Genomic DNA, 22,500 nt, shown 5'->3' on the forward strand with positions numbered 1-22,500 from the left:
GTCTGATCACGCAGCCGGAGAATGGAAAATAACCCTAGCGACCATCGATGCGGACAGGAAGGAGGAAGGAGGAGACTGGGAGGAGAGAAACGGCTAGATGGGGGGATGATACTGCTTGAGTGCGTAAATATTCGCCTAGTGCGACAATTGTTCAAACTATTAGAATGTTTAATGAGGCCTGTCTTCCTGTTTTTCATTCCAAGGCTCCAGGAGACACGGGTTGAGTTCCAGGAAGGCGAAACAATGCTGTCGCCTGCCAGATGTCATGTCATATAGCTCCGTTTGTTGCTGCATGCAGCGTGACGACAATTAAGTCGTTCTGGAACGTGGCCGATGTCTCCCATCTCCCGAGTGGCGCAGCGGTCTAAGGCACTGCATCTCAGCGCTCGTGGCGTCACTACGTACCCTGGTTCGTTTCCCAGGCCGTGTTACTCGGCCGGCCGTGATTGGGAGTCCCATAGGGCGGCGCACAATTGGCCCGGCGTCACCCGGGTTTAGGCTGTCATTGTAAATAAGAGCTTGTCCTTAACTGACTCACCGAGTTAAATAAAATGTTGAATCTATTATGGCCGGTCTGCAGGGCTGTAAAATGTTTGAAATGAAGGAGGGTTGAAATAGGAGCGTGCTGCTCGGTGTCTGACGGTAATGGATGGTAGGTGTCAGCGGTGCGTTTGGGCACCAGGCCCTGATGAATAGAACATGGTGGACGGATGAAGCACAGCAAGGCTGCCTGACTCCCTCTGTAAGCTCAGCTGCTGGGCGGAGGGGCGGGGTGGTATTTACTGTGCACACGCTGCCGGATCACATCCTTATCATATTAGACTTCAGCCAGATGTTGCTTCAAGCTGATGAGTCACTGGCAATAGTTGTCACACATTTGGGTCGTGTACTGAGCGATCTCGCCTGCCAGCGGTATGGGTTTGCCGCCTACAACGGGGGGAGAGAGAGGAGGGGAATCGTGGGTTTATGAGAGTGAGACCGAGAGATACTAGATGAGGGAGGGAGACTAGATGAGGGAGGGAGGGAGACTAGATGAGGGAGGGAGACTAGATGAGGGAGGGAGGGAGACTAGATGAGGGAGGGAGGGAGACTAGATGAGGGAGGGAGGGAGACTAGATGAGGGAGGGAGGGAGACTAGATGAGGGAGGGAGGGAGACTAGATGAGGGAGGGAGGGAGACTAGATGAGGGAGGGAGGGAGACTAGATGAGGGAGGGAGGGAGACTAGATGAGGGAGGGAGGGAGACTAGATGAGGGAGGGAGAGAGATGGTGGGCCTAGATGAGGGAGGGAGAGAGATGGTGGGTCTAGGTGAGGGAGGGAGAGATATGGTGGGTCTAGGTGAGGGAGAGATATGGTGGGTCTAGGTGAGGGAGAGATATGGTGGGTCTAGGTGAGGGAGGGAGAGATATGGTGGGTCTAGGTGAGGGAGGGAGAGATATGGTGGGTCTAGGTGAGGGAGGGAGAGATGTGGTGGGTCTAGTTGAGGGAGGGAGAGATATGGTGGGCCTAGATGAGGGAGGGAGAGATATGGTGGGTCTAGATGAGGGAGAGAGATATGGTGGGCCTAGATGAGGGAGGGAGAGATGGTGGGCCTAGATGAGGGAGAGAGATATGGTGGGCCTAGATGAGGGAGGGAGAGATATGGTGGGTCTAGGTGAGGGAGGGAGAGATATGGTGGGTCTAGGTGAGGGAGGGAGAGATGTGGTGGGTCTAGTTGAGGGAGGGAGAGATATGGTGGGCCTAGATGAGGGAGGGAGAGATATGGTGGGTCTAGATGAGGGAGAGAGAGATATGGTGGGTCTAGGTGAGGGAGGGAGAGATATGGTGGGTCTAGGTGAGGGAGGGAGAGATGTGGTGGGTCTAGTTGAGGGAGGGAGAGATATGGTGGGCCTAGATGAGGGAGGGAGAGATATGGTGGGTCTAGATGAGGGAGAGAGAGATATGGTGGGTCTAGGTGAGGGAGGGAGAGATATGGTGGGTCTAGGTGAGGGAGGGAGAGATGTGGTGGGTCTAGTTGAGGGAGGGAGAGATATGGTGGGCCTAGATGAGGGAGGGAGAGATATGGTGGGTCTAGATGAGGGAGAGAGATATGGTGGGCCTAGATGAGGGAGGGAGAGATGGTGGGCCTAGATGAGGGAGAGAGATATGGTGGGCCTAGATGAGGGAGAGAGATATGGTGGGCCTAGATGAGGGAGAGAGATATGGTGGGCCTAGATGAGGGAGAGAGATATGGTGGGCCTAGATGAGGGAGGGAGAGATGGTGGGCCTAGATGAGGGAGAGAGATATGGTGGGCCTAGATGAGGGAGGGAGAGATGGTGGGCCTAGATGAGGGAGAGAGATATGGTGGGCCTAGATGAGGGAGAGAGATATGGTGGGCCTAGATGAGGGAGGGAGAGATATGGTGGGTCTAGATGAGGGAGAGAGATATGGTGGGCCTAGATGAGGGAGGGAGAGATGGTGGGCCTAGATGAGGGAGGGAGAGATATGGTGGGTCTAGGTGAGGGAGGGAGAGATATGGTGGGTCTAGATGAGGGAGAGAGATATGGTGGGCCCAGATGAGGGAGGGAGAGATATGGTGGGTCTAGATGAGGGAGAGAGATATGGTGGGCCTAGATGAGGGAGGGAGAGATGGTGGGTCTAGATGAGGGAGAGAGATATGGTGGGCCTAGATGAGGGAGGGAGAGATATGGTGGGTCTAGATGAGGGAGAGAGATATGGTGGGCCTAGATGAGGGAGGGAGAGATATGGTGGGTCTAGATGAGGGAGAGAGATATGGTGGGCCTAGATGAGGGAGGGAGAGATGGTGGGCCTAGATGAGGGAGAGAGATATGGTGGGCCTAGATGAGGGAGGGAGAGATATGGTGGGTCTAGATGAGGGAGAGAGATATGGTGGGCCTAGATGAGGGAGGGAGAGATGGTGGGCCTAGATGAGGGAGGGAGAGATATGGTGGGTCTAGGTGAGGGAGGGAGAGATATGGTGGGTCTAGATGAGGGAGAGAGATATGGTGGGCCCAGATGAGGGAGAGGAAGTGATAGAGGAATAAAGAAATAGGGGAGGGGAAGAGAATGAAACTAGATAAAGGTTCCTCAGAGTGAGAGTGAAAATAAGTTCTCATTGCTTATTTCCCACGGATGCTGGGTCCCATGACTTGGGGGTTGTGTGTTTTCCCCTCAGCATTGTTTGGTCAGTTTTCCCTGAAGTGGTGTGATTGGAGACCAGAAGTGTTTCCACTCTGGAAACCAATGAGCGAGCAGCTGGACCATAAGTCACCATGTGCATCTACTGTCCTCCTCTCTCCCAGATATGTGTCTGTACAGTATGTCCTGCAGTGTGTGTGTCTGTACAGTATGTCCTGCAGTGTGTGTGTCTGTACAGTATGTCCTGCAGTGTGTGTGTCTGTACAGTATGTCCTGCAGTGTGTGTGTGTCTGTACAGTATGTCCTGCAGTGTGTGTGTGTCTGTACAGTATGTCCTGCAGTGTGTGTGTGTCTGTGTACAGTATGTCCTGCAGTGTGTGTGTGTCTGTGTACAGTATGTCCTGCAGTGTGTGTGTGTCTGTGTACAGTATGTCCTGCAGTGTGTGTGTGTCTGTGTACAGTATGTCCTGCAGTGTGTGTGTGTCTGTGTACAGTATGTCCTGCAGTGTGTGTGTGTGTGTCTGTGTACAGTATGTCTTGCAGTGTGTTTGTGTGTGTGTGTGAGAGAGCTCTGCTGTGTTAGCTCCAACTCAGGTTCTGGCAACACTGTTGAACTGAGACAGTCTGGCACAGTGCTTGGCTGCCGTTGTTTAAACTTCATAATGACCCAGGTTGTCCTCACTTCAGACACACTTGGTGCACAAAGTCCATCTTTGAAAATGAGTCTCTTCAATTCATCAAACTCATATTATTATTATTTTTTTTAAATGTCCGACTTGATCCAGCAGGAATGTGAGGGAGGAGTATTGAGCGACAGAATAGAAGGTGGTGTAATGAAAGGAAGACGAGAGGACACTACATAAGTCTGCATATCAGACCGATGTGAAGAAAGAGGTGCCTGACTCTTGATAAGGTTTGTTTTTTTTGTGTGGTTTTTTTGTTGCCAAGGTTACGTCCCCTTTTTCCAGTCCCTTGACAACAGCGCGAATTACAGCCGGGCCGTCAAGGCTGAATTTGAATTGGTACTAGGCAGCAGACCTGGGTTCAAATACTATTTGACATCTTTCAAATACTTGGGAGTGTTTGCTTTCACCTGCCTGGAGTGGCAGATGGTTGGGGTTTGGGACCTCTATTGGTTCCGTTGTGCCAGACAAGCTCAATCAGGCACAGCTAAAGTATTAGAAATGATTTCTCTAGAGGCCTTGAGGTCCTGAAAGTTGTGGGAGAGGAACGCATTAACAACCAGGACGGATGGATATCCCCCTCCTCTCTGTTCTGCACAGATATGCTACATGAGCATTACCGTGCACCATGTACAGCCACCATGTACAGCCACCATGTACAGCCACCATGTACAGACACCATGTACAGCCACCATGTACAGCCACCATGTACAGCCACCATGTACAGACACCATGTACAGCCACCATGTACAGCCACCATGTACAGCCACCATGTACAGCCACCATGTACAGCCACCATGTACAGCCACCATGTACAGCCACCATGTACAGCCACCATGTACAGCCACCATGTACAGCCACCATGTACAGCCACCATGTACAGCCACCATGTACAGCCACCATGTACAGCCACCATGTACAGCCACCATGTACAGCCACCATGTACAGCCACCATGTACAGCCACCATGTACAGCCACCATGTACAGACACCATGGTCCTTCTGTAGCTCAGTTGGTAGAGCATGGCGCTTGTAACGCCAGGGTAGTGGGTTCGATCCCCGGGACCACCCATACGTAGAATGTATGCACACATGACTGTAAGTCGCTTTGGATAAAAGCGTCTGCTAAATGGCATATATTATTATTATTATATGTACAGACACCATGTACAGGCACCATGTACAGGCACCATGTACAGGCACCATGTACAGGCACCATGTACAGCCACCATGTACAGGCACCATGTACAGGCACCATGTACAGGCACCATGTACAGACACCATGTACAGGCACCATGTACAGACACCATGTACAGACACCATGTACAGACACCATGTACAGACACCATGTACAGACACCATGTACAGACACAAATAAATGTATGCCAACGAAGCATTGAGCAAGTCTGTGATGTTTTCTTTTTCCTTCTCTGTCCATTTCTTTGTTTCCTTTAACCTTCATTCTCTGTTCATTCACATGCCCAGCGGTGGCCATGTGAGAGGAGGAGGAGGGGGGGGTGGAGAGAGCGACAGACGGACAAAGAGGCAAACTCTTTTCCGTCTGGAAAACATTTCTCCGATTCCTGCAGGCGGGGTCTCTGATTGTGTTGGCAGTGCCCAGGCAGGGAGAGGGAAACTGGTATAGGCTACAAGTCCTGAGCGTATATCGGAGAGTACAGACAACTATAGAAAGAGTACGTTTTGAAAAGTGAAGGTGAAGTTCTCGTTTCTGACTGGCTCCTCTATCACATGCTACTACTGCCAGCTGAGCAGTGGGCTTGTCCAGTAGAGGGGGCTGTGGAGCTCAGCGTCAGCAGCAGGCAGGGCTTCAAGGCTGCGGACGACAGGGTTAAAATGGCCAGGGCTTTACCTGGCCTGGGGAACGCTGGGACCTGTCTGCAGGGTGAGGGCATAAAACGGAGAGCCACCAACCCCCAACATCCTCACCTGGGTCCTGTTCATTAGGCATGAAATGGAGAAAAACATACTGAAACCGATAGGGAATTACCTGGCTTTTCACACAACTGAGCCGAACTGAACAGAGCGAAACCAAGCTGTGGTGCGCCGGCCTGGTTACGTATCCACTAGAGCCGCGCTGAACAGAGCGAAACCAAGCTGTGGTGCGCCGGCCTGGTTACGTATCCACTAGAGCCGCGCTGAAAAGGATCATGTCCAAAATAAAATATCTGAGCCAGATATTACATTTTGGTTCAGAACGAATGTGTGAAAAGGCTACATGTGGCTTGGCTGTCTGCTGAAGCCACCAGGCACCTCCACAGACAGAAAACACTCACACCTGCTAATGATTCTCATAAAGTTGGGATTTCACGATTCAGCCTTTTCTGAACGTTTCATTTTATTTGCCTGATTTCCACTTTTTAGGCCAGATGTCTGGACACAGATTAAGCCTGCTAGTGGACGATCAACCCTTTCAATGGAGGTTCTTAATCCATGACCAGGCTTGATCTATGTCAATCCTCCGTTTTGTGTTTAATCTGAGTTTGTTAAAGGGATATTGCAAATCTAGAGTGTTTCCTTACCTTAAAAGCAGCATATGGACAAGAGACTGCAATCCACACTGATCCTGTTATTCCTCACTGATCTTTTATATATATATATATATATAGATTAGGAAACCTATGTAATGTTGCTGAACTATCACTTTTTAAAGCTACAATATGTCACTTTTTGGGGGACCGGACCAAATTCACGTAGACGTGTGTGATAGAGCTGCCATTCTCATTGAAAGCAAGTCTACGAAGCGGTTGATCTGTTCTATGGGCGCTACTTCTATGGCTTCCCGTTTTTAAGTTTCGTTCTTGCGTCTTTTACTTTTAGGTTTCGTACACCAGCTTCAAACAATCAAATCCAATATTGCTAGTTATAGGACATTGTATTTTACAGCGGTTTAGATGGTACCATGATTCTCTACACCAGGGCTTCACAAACTCGGTCCTGCCTCCCCCTCCCGACCTGGTGCACGTTTTGGTTTTTGCCCTAGCACCACACAGCGAATTCAAATAATCAAAGCTTGGTGATGAGTTTGTTGTTTAAATCAACTGTGTAGTACTTGGGCAAAAAAGGAAATGTGCCCCCAGATGGGGCCCCAGGACCGAGTTTGAGAAACCCCGCTCTAAACTATACATGCTGTTTTTTTTTCACACAAACTGAAAATAAGTGAACCATCTTAGCATTTTAGCAACCAGGAAATGGCGGAGCGATTTCAGCATAGAACATCTTAATGTTTAAGCTAATATTACTATGCGCTTATTTATTTGATTCACGGTGAAGTGGCTCGTGTTGTGTTCAGTCTCAGACTGCTGGACTGCTCTCAACCAACTATGGACGGTGTCCCCAATGGCACCCTATTCCCTACACTGTGCACTACTTTTGACCAGAGACCTATGGAATAGGATGGCGTTTGGGTCGCAAGCCCACAGTCATAATAACAGATCTTTACATTTACATTTACATTTAAGTCATTTAGCAGACGCTCTTATCCAGAGCGACTTACAAATTGGTGCATTCACCTTATGACATCCAGTGGAACAACCACTTTACAATAGTGCATCTAAATATTTTAAGGGGGGTGAGAAGGATTACTTTATCCTATCCTAGGTATTCCTTAAAGAGGTGGGGTTTCAGGTGTCTCCGGAAGGTGGTGATTGACTCCGCTGTCCTGGCGTCGTGAGGGAGTTTGTTCCACCATTGGGGAGCCAGAGCAGCGAACAGTTTTGACTGAGCTGAGCGGGAACTGTACTTCCTCAGTGGTAGGGAGGCGAGCAGGCCAGAGGTGGATGAACGCAGTGCCCTTATTTGGGTGTAGGGCCTGATCAGAGCCTGGAGGTACTGAGGTGCCGTTCCCCTCACAGCTCCGTAGGCAAGCACCATGGTCTTGTAGCGGATGCGAGCTTCAACTGGAAGCCAGTGGAGAGAGCGGAGGAGCGGGGTGACGTGAGAGAACTTGGGAAGGTTGAACACTAGACGGGCTGCGGCGTTCTGGATGAGTTGTAGGGGTTTAATGGCACAGGCAGGGAGCCCAGCCAACAGCGAGTTGCAGTAATCCAGACGGGAGATGACAAGTGCCTGGATTAGGACCTGCGCCGCTTCCTGTGTGAGGCAGGGTCGTACTCTGCGGATGTTGTAGAGCATGAACCTACAGGAACGGGCCACCGCCTTGATATTAGTTGAGAACGACAGTTTGTTGTCCAGGATCACGCCAAGGTTCTTAGCGCTCTGGGAGGAGGACACAATGGAGTTGTCAACCGTGATGGCGAGATCATGGAACGGGCAGTCCTTCCCCGGGAGGAAGAGCAGCTCCGTCTTGCCGAAGTTCAGCTTGAGGTGGTGATCCGTCATCCACACTGATATGTCTGCCAGACATGCAGAGATGCGATTCGCCACCTGGTCATCAGAAGGGGGAAAGGAGAAGATTAATTGTGTGTCGTCTGCATAGCAATGATAGGAGAGACCATGTGAGGTTATGACAGAGCCAAGTGACTTGGTGTATAGCGAGAATAGGAGAGGGCCTAGAACAGAGCCCTGGGGGACACCAGTGGTGAGAGCGCGTGGTGAGGAGACAGATTCTCGCCACGCCACCTGGTAGGAGCGACCTGTCAGGTAGGACGCAATCCAAGCGTGGGCCGCGCCGGAGATGCCCAACTCGGAGAGGGTGGAGAGGAGGATCTGATGGTTCACAGTATCGAAGGCAGCCGATAGGTCTAGAAGGATGAGAGCAGAGGAGAGAGAGTTAGCTTTAGCGGTGCGGAGCGCCTCCGTGATACAGAGAAGAGCAGTCTCAGTTGAATGACTAGTCTTGAAACCTGACTGATTTGGATCAAGAAGGTCATTCTGAGAGAGATAGCGGGAGAGCTGACCAAGGACGGCACGTTCAAGAGTTTTGGAGAGAAAAGAAAGAAGGGATACTGGTCTGTAGTTGTTGACATCGGAGGGATCGAGTGTAGGTTTTTTCAGAAGGGGTGCAACTCTCGCTCTCTTGAAGACGGAAGGGACGTAGCCAGCGGTCAGGGATAAGTTGATGAGCGAGGTGAGGTAAGGGAGAAGGTCTCCGGAAATGGTCTGGAGAAGAGAGGAGGGGATAGGGTCGAGCGGGCAGGTTGTTGGGCGGCCGGCCGTCACAAGACGCGAGATTTCATCTGGAGAGAGAGGGGAGAAAGAGGTCAGAGCACAGGGTAGGGCAGTGTGAGCAGAACCAGCGGTGTTGTTTGACTTAGCAAACGAGGATCGGATGTCGTCGATCTTCTTTTCAAAATGGTTGACGAAGTCATCTGCAGAGAGGGAGGAGGGGGGAGGGGGAGGAGGATACAGGAGGGAGGAGAATGTGGCAAAGAGCTTCCTAGGGTTAGAGGCAGATGCTTGGAATTTAGAGTGGTAGAAAGTGGCTTTAGCAGCAGAGACAGAGGAGGAAAATGTAGAGAGGAGGGAGTGAAAGGATGCCAGGTCCGCAGGGAGGCGAGTTTTCCTCCATTTCCGCTCGGCCTTCCGGAGCCCTGTTCTGTGAGCTCGCATTGAGTCGTCAAGCCACGGAGCGGGAGGGGAGGACCGAGCCGGCCTGGAAGATAGGGGACATAGAGAGTCAAAGGATGCAGAAAGGGAGGAGAGGAGGGTTGAGGAGGCAGAATCAGGAGATAGGTTGGAGAAGGTTTGAGCAGAGGGAAGAGATGATAGGATGGAAGAGGAGAGAGTAGCGGGGGAGAGAGAGCGAAGGTTGGGACGGCGCGATACCATCCGAGTAGGGGCAGTGTGGGAAGTGTTGGATGAGAGCGAGAGGGAAAAGGATACAAGGTAGTGGTCGGAGACTTGGAGGGGAGTTGCAATGAGGTTAGTGGAAGAACAGCATCTAGTAAAGATGAGGTCGAGCGTATTGCCTGCCTTGTGAGTAGAGGGGGAAGGTGAGAGGGTGAGGTCAAAAGAGGAGAGGAGTGGAAAGAAGGAGGCAGAGAGGAATGAGTCAAAGGTAGACGTGGGGAGGTTAAAGTCGCCCAGAACTGTGAGAGGTGAGCCGTCCTCAGGAAAGGAGCTTATCAAGGCATCAAGCTCATTGATGAACTCTCCGAGGGGACCTGGAGGGCGATAAATGATAAGGATGTTAAGCTTGAAAGGGCTGGTAACTGTGACAGCATGAAATTCAAAGGAGGCGATAGACAGATGGGTAAGGGGAGAAAGAGAGAATGACCACATGGGAGAGATAAGGATCCCTATGCCACCACCCCGCTGACCAGAAGCTCTCGGGGTGTGCGAGAACACGTGGGCGGACGAAGAGAGAGCAGTAGGAGTAGCAGTGTTATCTGTGGTGATCCATGTTTCTGTCAGTGCCAAGAAGTCGAGGGACTGGAGGGAGGCATAGGCTGAGATGAACTCTGCCTTGTTGGCTGCAGATCGGCAGTTCCAGAGGCTACCGGAGACCTGGAACTCCACGTGGGTCGTGCGCGCTGGGACCACCAGATTAGGGTGGCAGCGGCCACGCGGTGTGGAGCGTTTGTATGGTCTGTGCAGAGAGGAGAGAACAGGGATAGACAGACACATAGTTGACAGGCTACAGAAGAGGCTACGCTAATGCAAGGAGATTGGAATGACAAGTGGACTACACGTCTCGAATGTTAGATCTGTCAGAGTAACGTTAACGTTGGAATCCTACTTAGTCCCTTGTCAGCGTGGGGGTGGGAAAGAAACTGTGAGCTGCTCGGCAACATTAATCATGGCAGTAGTGGAATGTTCTACTCCTGTTAAATCACCGTTTTCTAAAAGGAGGGAGAGGAAGGAAGAAGCGAAGCTGTACTTAATAAAACAATTAGTCAAGCACCGTTTTTGGCTTTCTGTGTGAGTCATCCTGTATTTTCCCGTAGCCCCTCACAGGCCCCCTTCTCCTTGTACAGAGGGACACGTTTCTCTCTCCAGGGGTGGTTAAGTCCAGATGTGTGTGTGCTTGAAGATGTTTTTGTGGAATTTCTTTGAGAGAGACTACTTCACCACCTTCCACGGTTGGGCCCTGTGCTGGAGGAGCGAGGGAGAGAGGGAAGGAGGCTGGTGTGTCACTACACGGACTGCTTCTTCTAGAAAGAGGGAGGGAGAGAGGAAAGGAGGGTGGAGTGTCACTTTACACGGACTGCTTCCTCTAGAAAGAGGGAGGGAGAGAGAAAAGGAGGGTGGAGTGTGTCACTCTACACGGACTGCTTCCTCTAGTAAGAGTGAGGGAGAGAAAAGGAGGGTAGAGTGTCACACTACACGGACTGTTTCCTCTAGAAAGAGGGAGGGAGAGAGGAAAGGAGGGTGGAGTGTCACTTTACACGGACTGCTTCCTCTAGAAAGAGGGAGGGAGAGAGAAAAGGAGGGTGGAGTGTGTCACTCTACACGGACTGCTTCCTCTAGAAAGAGGGAGGGAGAGAGGAAAGGAGGGTGGAGTGTCACTACACGGACTGCTTCTTCTAGAAAGAGGGAGGGAGAGAGAAAAGGAGGGTAGAGTGTCACTACACGGACTGCTTCCTCTAGTAAGAGTGAGGGAGAGAAAAGGAGGGTAGAGTGTCACTACACGGACTGCTTCCTCTAGTAAGAGTGAGGGAGAGAAAAGGAGGGTAGAGTGTCACACTACACGGACTGTTTCCTCTAGAAAGAGGGAGGGAGAGAGAAAAGGAGGGTGGAGTGTGTCACTACACGGACTGCTTCTTCTAGAAAGAGGGAGGGAGAGAGAAAAGGAGGGTGGAGTGTGTCACTACACGGACTGCGTCTTCTAGAAAGAGGGAGGGAAAGAGAAAAGGAGGGTAGAGTGTGTCACTCTACACGGACTGCTTCTTCTAGAAAGAAAGAGGGAGGGAGAGAGGAAAGGAGGGTGGAGTGAGTCACTACACGGACTGCTACTTCTAGAAAGAGGGAGGGAGAGAGAAAAGGAGGGTGGAGTGTGTCACTACACGGACTGCTTCTTCTAGAAAGAGGGAGGGAGAGAGAAAAGGAGGGTGGAGTGTGTCACTTCACGGACTGCTTCTTCTAGAAAGAGGGAGGGAGAGAAAAGGAGGGTGGAGTGTGTCACTACACGGACTGCGTCTTCTAGAAAGAGGGAGGGAAAGAGAAAAGGAGGGTAGAGTGTCACTACACGGACTGCTTCCTCTAGTAAGAGTGAGGGAGAGAAAAGGAGGGTAGAGTGTCACTACACGGACTGCTTCCTCTAGTAAGAGGGAGGGAGAGAGAAAAGGAGGGTGGAGTGTGTCACTACACGGACTGCTTCTTCTAGAAAGAGGGAGGGAGAGAGAAAAGGAGGGTGGAGTGTGTCACTACACGGACTGCGTCTTCTAGAAAGAGGGAGGGAAAGAGAAAAGGAGGGTAGAGTGTGTCACTCTACACGGACTGCTTCTTCTAGAAAGAAAGAGGGAGGGAGAGAGGAAAGGAGGGTGGAGTGAGTCACTACACGGACTGCTACTTCTAGAAAGAGGGAGGGAGAGAGAAAAGGAGGGTGGAGTGTGTCACTACACGGACTGCTTCTTCTAGAAAGAGGGAGGGAGAGAGAAAAGGAGGGTGGAGTGTGTCACTTCACGGACTGCTTCTTCTAGAAAGAGGGAGGGAGAGAAAAGGAGGGTGGAGTGTGTCACTACACGGACTGCGTCTTCTAGAAAGAGGGAGGGAAAGAGAAAAGGAGGGTAGAGTGTGTCACTCTACACGGACTGCTTCCTCTAGAAAGAGGGAGGGAGAGAGAAAAGGAGGGTAGAGTGTGTCACTCTACACGGACTGCTTCTTCTAGAAAGAAAGAGGGAGGGAGAGAGGAAAGGAGGGTGGAGTGAGTCACTACACGGACTGCTACTTCTAGAAAGAGGGAGGGAGAGAGAAAAGGAGGGTGGAGTGTGTCACTACACGGACTGCTTCTTCTAGAAAGGGGGAGGGAGAGAGAAGGAGGGTGGAGTGTCACTACACGGACTGCTTCTTCTAGAAAGAGGGAGGGAGAGAGAAAAGGAGGGTGGAGTGTGTCCCTCTACACGGACTGCTTCCTCTAGAAAGAGGGAGGGAGAGATGGTGGGAGGGAGGGAGGGATGGTTAGAGGGAGAGATGGTGGGAGGGAGGGTTAGAGGGAGAGAGGGAGTGCAAGAAGAAGGTATAGAGAGAGTGAGTGACTGAGAGGGAGAAAATAAGTAAGAGGGGAGGTGGTGGCAGCTGGGTCTCTCCTACACATGGCTCCAGAGAAGTTGTAAAAACAAAACGTTGCACGGTCGCTCTGAAGTGGACCACTCACATTCTGGGAGCATTAAACAATTGCTAAAGCCGACCAATAAACAGGGAGGAGAGAGATGAAGTACAGAGCCACGGTAAGAGAAGAACTGCTCACTCATTCTGCTCAAAGGCATTTGGAACTTGGAAACAGCACTCTGCATCACAACGGTACACGTTTCATGCTGAGTCGTGTGTGTGTGTGTGTGTGTGTGTGTGTGTGTGTGTGTGTGTGTGTGTGTGTGTGTGTGTGTGTGTGTGTGTGTGTGTGTGTGTGTGGTGTGCTTGTGTACATGTGGCGGTGCTGAAGGACATGCATCTAAGGGCAGCAAATATATATGGCTGTTCCCTTCTAGGGGAGAGGGAGCCGGTCGTTGGAGGTTTCGGTCGAGTGAGTATTCTGTAACAGCTTTGTCAATCAGTACTCTCGAACTCCAAGGACACAGGAGAGGGGGGAGCGTTGCTGGGTTTTTGACCACAAAGCACCAGTTTCTCCTGGAACCAACCTAGTTATCCACCTATGAAATGATCTAGTCTTCATATCTAGCTCTCCATCCATCACTTGTAACTGGGGGGTTGACCACAAAGCCCGTAGCCAGTTTCTCCTGAGTCCTGACGCTGACTCGCCTGTAATCTATCTATGAATTCCTCTCCCAAGTTCTCTTCCTATCCATGGCCGTATACATTAGGCACCAAAATGGACTGAAACCTGATGGGACTACCCGAACTTGTCCAATAAGAAATTCTCGTTCTACTTTTCCATTGCAAAACGTTTCGCAAAAGTGCTCTGTATTTAATACGGCCCAGTTCTAATTTCAACGTGGTATCTATGTGGCGTTATCTGTTGGTGTGTTTGCACCGCGCCTGTGTTGTGATGCCAGGCCTGTGTTGTGATGGCAGGCCTGCGTTGTGATGCCAGGCCTGCGTTGTGATGCCAGGCCTGCGTTGTGATGCCAGGCCTGCGTTGTGATGCCAGGCCTGCGTTGTGATGCCAGGCCTGCGTTGTGATGCCAGGCCTGCGTTGTGATGCCAGGCCTGCGTTGTGATGCCAGGCCTGCGTTGTGATGCCAGGCCTGTGTTGTGATGCCAGGCCTGTGTTGTGATGCCAGGCCTGCGTTGTGATGCCAGGCCTGCGTTGTGATGCCAGGCCTGCGTTGTGATGCCAGGCCTGCGTTGTGATGCCAGGCCTGCGTTGTGATGCCAGGCCTGCTTTGTGATGCCAGGCCTGCTTTGTGATGCCAGGCCTGCTTTGTGATGGCAGGCCTGCGTTGTGATGGCAGGCCTGCGTTGTGATGGCAGGCCTGCGTTGTGATGGCAGGCCTGCGTTGTGATGGCAGGCCTGTGTTGTGATGGCAGGCCTGTGTTGTGATGGCAGGCCTGTGTTGTGAGGCTGGGCCTGGATTATTTGACGCTGACTGGGAGTGCGAGGGAGGATATTAATGAAACTACTGTCAGTCTGTCACAGTACTGAGGCAGCGCTCCAAGTATTCCCCAACCCCACTGCATACCTTCCAGTCACTGTCACCTCCTCAGCCTGGGGACTCCATAGAGAGGGATGGATGACTCATCTTGGATTTAACCCATTTTTGTGTTGTTTTTTTAGCATGGGCATTGAGGACTTCTGCTCTGCTTCGGACATTTTTAAAGTAGTCAACTTGTTGGGGATTCCTATTAGTTGTAGCCTCAACCCATGCTGCCACAGACACTAATGATACAGATGAAATCATCTTAGTGTGTGACCGAGTCTCTGGGGGAGTGGACTGGGAGGGAAGACTGATGAAGTGTCCCAATAATCTGGTTCTTCCCGAAGTGTGCACTTGTTCCCTCCTAATCCTATACAACTGTAAAACCATTGGATTGGTCAAGGCATAGGCTAGGAAGTTTCCACCATTTACTTAAACCGGTCATTTCATTTCAAATCATTTCCGTCTCATCCCCCCCCCCCAGCCTGCTTTAAAATCCCTTTTGACGGGTGTGGTCACTTGAAACACTTCCCATGGAACAAACGTCGATTTTGAGTGATATTTCCACCACCTCAGTCAAAATCCCAATTCAACCCCTGGTTGTATGTCATAGCGTTTTGATAGACCAAATATGATTTGTACAGTTTCCATAGGTTTGTTTAGTTAACTTCAAGGGCACCGCATGTGCTAGTGTGTGTGTCTGAACCAATGCTGCCATGAACCTCCAGCTGCCGTGAACCTCCAGCTGCCGTGAACCTCCAGCATTTAATAAGGAAGATGTGGACGAGCCCCTTTTTGAACAGGGTCGTATTCACTAGTCCCCAAACGGAAGAAAACTGACCGGACCCACGAGGGCCTAGTCCACGTCTTTTTCTTATTTGTTGCAAAAACCAGGTGCCCCATTCCCAGGGTCTCACATCTTGTAAGGAATGCATTAGAAGTTGTCCAGACTAGTTAAGGTGGAATGAATCAAATATTTAGATTTTTGAGTTGCAATATGACCGATCATTCCTGTCCTGCTAGTCTCTCCTTGAAAGCAGCACTCTTTGAGGCTGCAATGAAAGCTACTCATGCTATATGACCCTCATTGTATACAATACTTTAGCCGGCAATAGATGACCGTGCTATCGCCTCCATCTCTCTCCCTGTCAGTTGCTCCTGATTTTTAAAAAATGATCTCATTGAGAGGAAATGCTGTTAATTTTAGGGGCTGGTGCACAGAGACCCACTGATTACAGAATACACTGAGTGTCCCCCTGAGAGACTGAATCAGTCACCGCTGCCTCTTATTGGCTGTACGGTTGCTTTTCTTTTTAATTGGCTGATCTGCTGTAGTGGGGAAAGGACTAGTTTGCGTTACAGGAAACGTTTAGCAGAGAGAAAGTTAGAGAACTGAGCCATTGATTTGAACCTGTTGACTGGTGTTCTTGAAATGCCCTCCAACCATTCGGTTGGGTCTGTGTTTTGGGCTGGACAAGAATCTTAGAACTTGTTTTTTTTTTTTTTTTTTTGAAGGGGAATATTATTATTATTATTTGAGTGGGAGATGGAGGATGTTGTCACCTGCCAACGTCGAGCTATTGTCACACCTGTCCTTTCCCCTATACACACACGTGCATGTGCACACCTTCACACATGCCCATCTTTTCCAAGCCTCAAGGGGGGGGGGTGTCATAGCAAATACTGGTCTCCTTAGACCTCTTTTTAAAACGGCTCTTCCCAAGTCTGTCATCATAAACCCTTATTGATTTCACTTCAGTAGGTTCTCAGTCTGTGTGTTTCCGTGTGAAAGATTTCTACAGTAACACTTCCTATGAATACCCGCTTTGTAATGTATTCTAAGCGTTTATAACAAGCCATGCATTAGAACACACAATATATATCACTCATGCTGCCAAACATACCCTTGTAAAACTGACCATCCTACCAATCCTAGACTTTGGCGATGTCATTTACAAAATAGCCTCCAATACCATACTCAACAAATTGGATGCAGTCTATCACAGTGCAATCCGTTTTGTCACCAAAGCCCCATATACTACCCACCATTGCGACCTGTACGCTCTCGTTGGCTGGTCCTCACTTCATACTCGTCGCCAAACCAACTGGCTCCATGTCATCTACAAGACCCTGCTAGGTAAAGTCCCCCCTTATCTCAGCTCGCTGGTCACCATAGCATCTCCCAACTGTAGCACACGCTCCAGCAGGTATATCTCTCTAGTCACCCCCAAAACCAATTCTTTCTTTGACCGCCTCTCCTTCCAGTTCTCTGCTGCCAATGACTGGAACGAACTACAAAAATCTCTGAAACTGGAAACACTTATCTCCCTCACTAGCTTTAAGCACCAACTGTCAGAGCATCTTTCAGAATACTGCACCTGTACATAGCCCACCTATAATTTAGCCCAAACAACTACCTCTTTCCCAACTGTATTTAATTTATTTATTTATTTTGCTCCTTTGCACCCCATTATTTTTATTTCTACTTTGCACATTCTTCCATTGCAAAACTACCATTCCAGTGTTTTACTTGCTATATTGTATTTACTTTGCCACCATGGCCTTTTTTGCCTTTACCTCCCTTCTCACCTAATTTGCTCACATTGTATATATACTTGTTTATACTGTATTATTGACTGTATGTTTGTTTTACTCCATGTGTAACTCTGTGTCGTTGTATCTGTCGAACTGCTTTGGTTTATCTTGGCCAGGTCGCAATTGTAAATGAGAACTTGTTCTCAACTTGCCTACCTGTTTAAATAAAGGTGAAATAAATAAATAAAATAAAAAATATGCACTAATAGCAGTTCAAATATACAAAACACCCGAAACTTATGCTTTAAAAGTGAAAGTGCGCAGGATACCGTGTTGTGGTTTGATCCATATCTTGACTGTTAAAAAAAAAATAATGTTTTGCTTCCATGCTAACTTGCTAAATGGCCACTTTTGACCTCACATGCTGTCATGGAAAACCCAGACGCTTCAGTCAGCCGACCACCTTGAGGAAGACCACGACTGCTGTCCCCTGTCAGTTCTGTAGTGAGTCACAATATGTAGTCGGGTGTGTGATCCCATGTTTGTGAAAACAACTAAACTATCCATCTGTGCTCGCTCTCTTTCCCTCTCCGCATTCCTCCGTTTTTGATAAGACGAAAGAGCGGAGGAGGGTCAGACAACTGATTCATAGTGGCAGTGTTCAAAGGAGTAAACTCTGAGTGGCTAACCATGCTGTCCGTAGGATCAGATTACACGCATATGTGTTATTTGTTACGCTGGCTGAATCAGAACACGGGGGGGGGGATATTCTCCACTTTCCAACAGACATAAATCCTTCCCTGTTCTTACTGTAATGCTGCGGTTAGGTGGCACGAGGTAGACTGCAAACCGGATGTAATTGTTTTCAATGAGAGACCGACGGTGAATGCAGTCCAAAAATATTTCAACTTTTGTGGTCTTCCGTAGTTGTTTTCTCCCGGATGTTGATTTGCAGTGTTGCCTGAAATCACCATGGCAACGGATACAGTCGTGCTGGCTTGCTGTTGCCGTCACCGGCTTTCATGTGCTGCTATGCCGACTGGTATGATGTTTTTGCTTCCCTCGTCTAAAATAAACGCAGCATTAGTCTTACTCTTCCACCGAGCTCATTTACCCGACGAAATATGATCAAGAAGTGACTTTTTTTCAAATAAAGAAGCCTTTATTCATGGGTTAATATAACAGTATACCATGGCTAAGGACCACTTACAGTTGATTCAAAATGGAAACATAACCACTTACAAGTCACTCACTGTAACTGTAATGGATGGTATGTTAGTTTGTCATAGCTGTTATGCCTCAGACTTTAAAGATGCTGAAAATGCAAATGAACCCATTTAGCTGCTTGGTCCATATGCCTTACATCGGGCTTATATATAAACTCAGCAAAAAAAGAAACGTCCCTTTTTCAGGACCCTGTCTTCCAAAGATAATTCATTAAAATCCAAGTAACTTCACTGATTTTCATTGTAAAGGGTTTAAACACTGTTTCTCATGCTTGTTCAATGAACCATAAACAATTAATGAACATGCACCTGTGGAACGGTCGTTAAGACACTAACAGGTTACAGACGGTAGGCAATTAAGGTCACATTAATGAAAATGTAGGACACGAAAGAGGCCTTTCAACTGACTCTGAAAAACTTGTAGGCCTGTTGCAAGGCAGGTCCTCACCAGACAACACCGGCAACAAGGTCACCTATGGGCACAAACCCACCGTCGTTGGACCAGACAGATCTGGCAAAAAGTGCTCTTCACTGACGAGTCGCGGTTTTGTCTCACCCGGGGTGATGGTCGGATTTGCGTTTATCGTCGAAGGAATGAGCATTACACCGAGGCCTGTACTCTGGTGCAGGATCGATTTGGAGGTGGAGGGTCCGTCGAGGTCTGGGGCGGTGTGTCACAGCATCATCGGACTGAGCTTGTCTTTGCATGCAATCTCAACGCTGTGCGTTACAGGGAAGACATCCTCCTCCCTCATGTGGTACCCTTCCTGCAGGCTGATCCTGACATGACCCTCCATCATGACAATGCCACCAGCCGTACTGCTTGTTCTGTGCGTGATTTACTGCAAGACAGGAATGTCAGTGTTCTTCCATGGCCAGCGAAGAGCCCGGATCTCAATCCCATTGACCACGCCTGGGACCTGTTGGATCAGAGGGTGAGGGCTAGGGCCATTCCCCCCCAGAAATGTCCAGGAACTTGCAGGTGCCTTGGTGGAAGAGCGGGGTAACATCTCACAGCAAGAACTGGCATGTCTGGTGCAGTCCATGAGGAGGAGATTCACTGCAGTACTTAATGCAGCTGGTGGCCACACCAGATACTGACTGTTACTTTTGAACCCCCCCCCCCCCTTGTTCAGGGACCCATTAGTACATTTCTGTTAGTCACATGTCTGTCGAACTTGTTCAGTTTGTCTGTTGAATCTTACGTTCATACAAATATTTACACACGTTAAGTTTGCCGAAAATGAACGCGGTGAGAGGACGTTTCTTTTTTTGCTGAGTTTATATCACAATTTCAACTTTTTTTTTAAAGCAACCAAAGGACACTGCAAAGGTCAGGCATAGGGCAAAGCATTGTTTTATGGTTATGCAGCAGACCCATTCATTCCCCTGAGCCGCACCCGGTCGTTCACTGCTCTGTGCAGATGAGTGAGTGAGTGAGTGTGTAAGGGAGAGAGAACACAGAAGTGGGCCTAGTCGGGCTCCCGGCTCCTTTGTTTTCCTCACAGGATTTGGAAAAGGTGACCGCATGCTGTTAGCGGCAAGTACTGTAACGAGCGCAGGGGTGTTGGTGTGTTCAACAAAGACGTGTGGTGGGAAGGGGCAGAGGGTGGGGAGGCAGGAAAACAAAACTGCAAAAAGCCCCATTTTGAGGAACAATGAAGTAATTGAGAGGTGGTGTTGGGAGAACTCTGTGAGAATGGGAAACCAAAAGCGGGAGAAAAGGGGTTCCTCTCCCTGTCAGAGAGAACTCCCTCCCTGTGTTAAGAAGAACGTTGGCACTGTGCCATTGTTTCTTGAAATGCTTTCCCCATAGAAATGGAATCAATAGAACGGTCCACCCACCCATCATGTCATTAACTTAGATGGGGAAGTCCATTCTAGTAATTCCATTTCTATTTCCCCTTGCTGTTGGAGCCACCCCCCCAGTCTGGGTCTTAACTTACTTTTGTGATTTCGAATAGTAGAGTGGACAAGGTGCAATTTCAACATTTGATGGTGCATCAGATGTCTTTCTCTGTCAGTTACTGATAGTCAATCAATTATCCCATGTCAGCTAAAGTGTTTTAGATTGCTAAATTAGTTTAGCGGCCAGCTATCTGAAGTTGTTATCGTGGTCGAATTACCAGTCGGGTGCCCCCATTTGATTTTGTTAGTCACCCGCGAGCAACTGCGGCCCCTCATGAGTATATTTGTGGCCCCCACCCCCCCACTTTCCCATCCCTGGATTACATGGCCAGATAACAGGCTTCTCACTAACTGGGAGAAATGGGGTTCCTCATCATCTCCCTGTCAGAGAGAGGACTCCCTCCCTGTGTTAAAAAGAATGCTGGCAATGTTCCATAATTTCTTCAAATGTTTTCCCATGGAAATATAATCAGTAGAATGGTCCACACATGGCATCATTAGGGAAAGGGGGATATCTAGACAGTTGTACAACTGAATACATTCAACTGAAATGGGTCTTCTGTGTTTAACTCAACCCCTCTGAATCCGAGAGGTGCGGGGGAGCTGCCTTAATCAACATCCACATATTTGGCGCCCGGGTAACAGTGGGTTAACTGCCTTGCTCAGGGTCAGAACGACCTTGTCAGCTCGGGGATTCGATCCAGCAATCTTTCGGTTACTGGCCCAAGGCTCTAACCACTAGGCTACCTGCTAACCCATAATTAAATTGCTATGGCTTTCCCCTGGCTGTTGGAGCAATTTAGATGCCCAGATAACAGGCTTCTTGCTAACGAGCCCAACGAACCCTGGGAGAGAGACTTCTCTCAGCGCAGCACCGCCCTGAGGCGGACCACTTTTTTTCCTCAGGAACTGCAGGTTCTTTGTTCCTCCGGCTGTGTGAAACGATAGCCCACCAAGACTCGGGGCCCCGTATTCCAAAAGCCTCTAAGTCTGAAGTGCTGATCTAGAACCAGGTCACTCCTCTCCATACCATTCGTTATGGTCTGAAAGGGCAGAAAGTATTCCAGATCATTCCGCCTACTCTGGGGCTGTGAATACGGGCCTATGACTTGAAGGGGGGGGGGGTGAAGGAGAGAAAGGAGATTGAGGGGTGGTGGTGACCACAAACTACCTGAAGACCCTTGGAGGGATACAGTGTGAATGAAGTGAGAGTTAAGAGGCTGGTGTGAAAGCTTGAGTCATCACCCTGTAAAGATTACAGATGTTGCATCTTAATTTGAGCCTGTTTGCTACGGCAGGAAAAGAAACCAGTTGGTAGAGCATGGCGCTTGTAACGCCAGGGTAGTGGGTTCGATCCCCGGGACCACCCATACGTAGAATGTATGCACACATGACTGTAAGTCGCTTTGGATAAAAGCGTCTGCTAAATGGCATATATTATTATTATTAAACCTGCAACAACAGGAAATGTGGATTACAATTCATGGACATTTCTCCAAGGGTTGATGCATCTTTCGTACGGGAAAATTTTTTAATCTTCAAATGTACTGCAGTGCAGGACAGTTCTCCTGCAACAGGATGATCACATTAGTGATTGTAGCTGGAACAACTCGCACGCCATTAAGTCATAACGCAAAATGACATGAGATGTTGTAATTAAGTGTTGGTGTGCGGAGTCTCCTCAAGCCCAGGCAATTCCTTGGGATTTAAGTCTGACGGGCTCTACGCAGTCTATGCGAATGGCGCCGACAGAGGTCAGTTTGCCTCGCTCCTTATGAAGTTCTACGTGTATTTGTGCGGCAGCAGACCTCCATCTGCTCCGTTTTGCATAGACTGTGTAGAGCCCTTCACGACCAGGGTTTGCGTCACAATTGGCACCGTATTCCCTGCATAGTGCACTACTTTTAACCAGAGCCCTATGGGATCTAGTCAAAAGTAGTGCACTATATAGGGAGCAGGGTGCCATCTGGGACAACTATTGGGACTACTTCACTTCACACCTCCACTTCTACTTCACATCTCTTCTGCCATCTCTTGTTATAGTGCCCTGTTGCATAAAGGAGGGAGAGGGAGGATGGAAGGAGGGATGAGGGAGATGAATGAGGGGGAAGGGGGAGCAGGGTAGGGTACCGTGTGAAGCAGGGCATTGTTTTTGGAACATTGGGGGGGAAGGGGGGTACAGTGATGGCGATGGATAAGGAATGGAATCGTTTCCTGGCACCACACGTTCCTCTCCAGTCACCCCCCTCCTCTGCTACACTTGCGTGTTCTGTCCGTTTCATCCTCTCTCTCTCTGTCTCTCTCTGTCTCTCTCTGTCTCTCTCTGTCTCTCTCTGT

The 22,500-nt window shown here is 49.3% G+C and overlaps 1 protein-coding gene across 5 annotated transcripts in view; it reads left to right on the forward strand.

Annotated features, from left to right (window-relative positions):
• The window catches only part of LOC124006406 (unconventional myosin-Ic-like), an 87,785-nt gene that overhangs the window by 36,738 nt on the left and 28,547 nt on the right, over positions 1-22,500 (forward strand). Inside the window, exon 1 of one of the 5 annotated variants that reach the window (XM_046316407.1) lies at positions 12,969-13,129. The exons of the other annotated variants lie outside the window; for them this stretch is intronic. Within the exon in view, the coding sequence (XP_046172363.1) occupies positions 13,112-13,129 (18 nt within the window). The 5' untranslated portion in view covers positions 12,969-13,111. Of the gene's footprint in view, positions 1-12,968; positions 13,130-22,500 lie in introns of those variants that run through there. 5 annotated transcript variants of the gene reach the window in all.

This window comes from Oncorhynchus gorbuscha, linkage group LG19 (assembly GCF_021184085.1).
Source record: "Oncorhynchus gorbuscha isolate QuinsamMale2020 ecotype Even-year linkage group LG19, OgorEven_v1.0, whole genome shotgun sequence".
Lineage (NCBI taxonomy): Eukaryota > Metazoa > Chordata > Actinopteri > Salmoniformes > Salmonidae > Oncorhynchus > Oncorhynchus gorbuscha.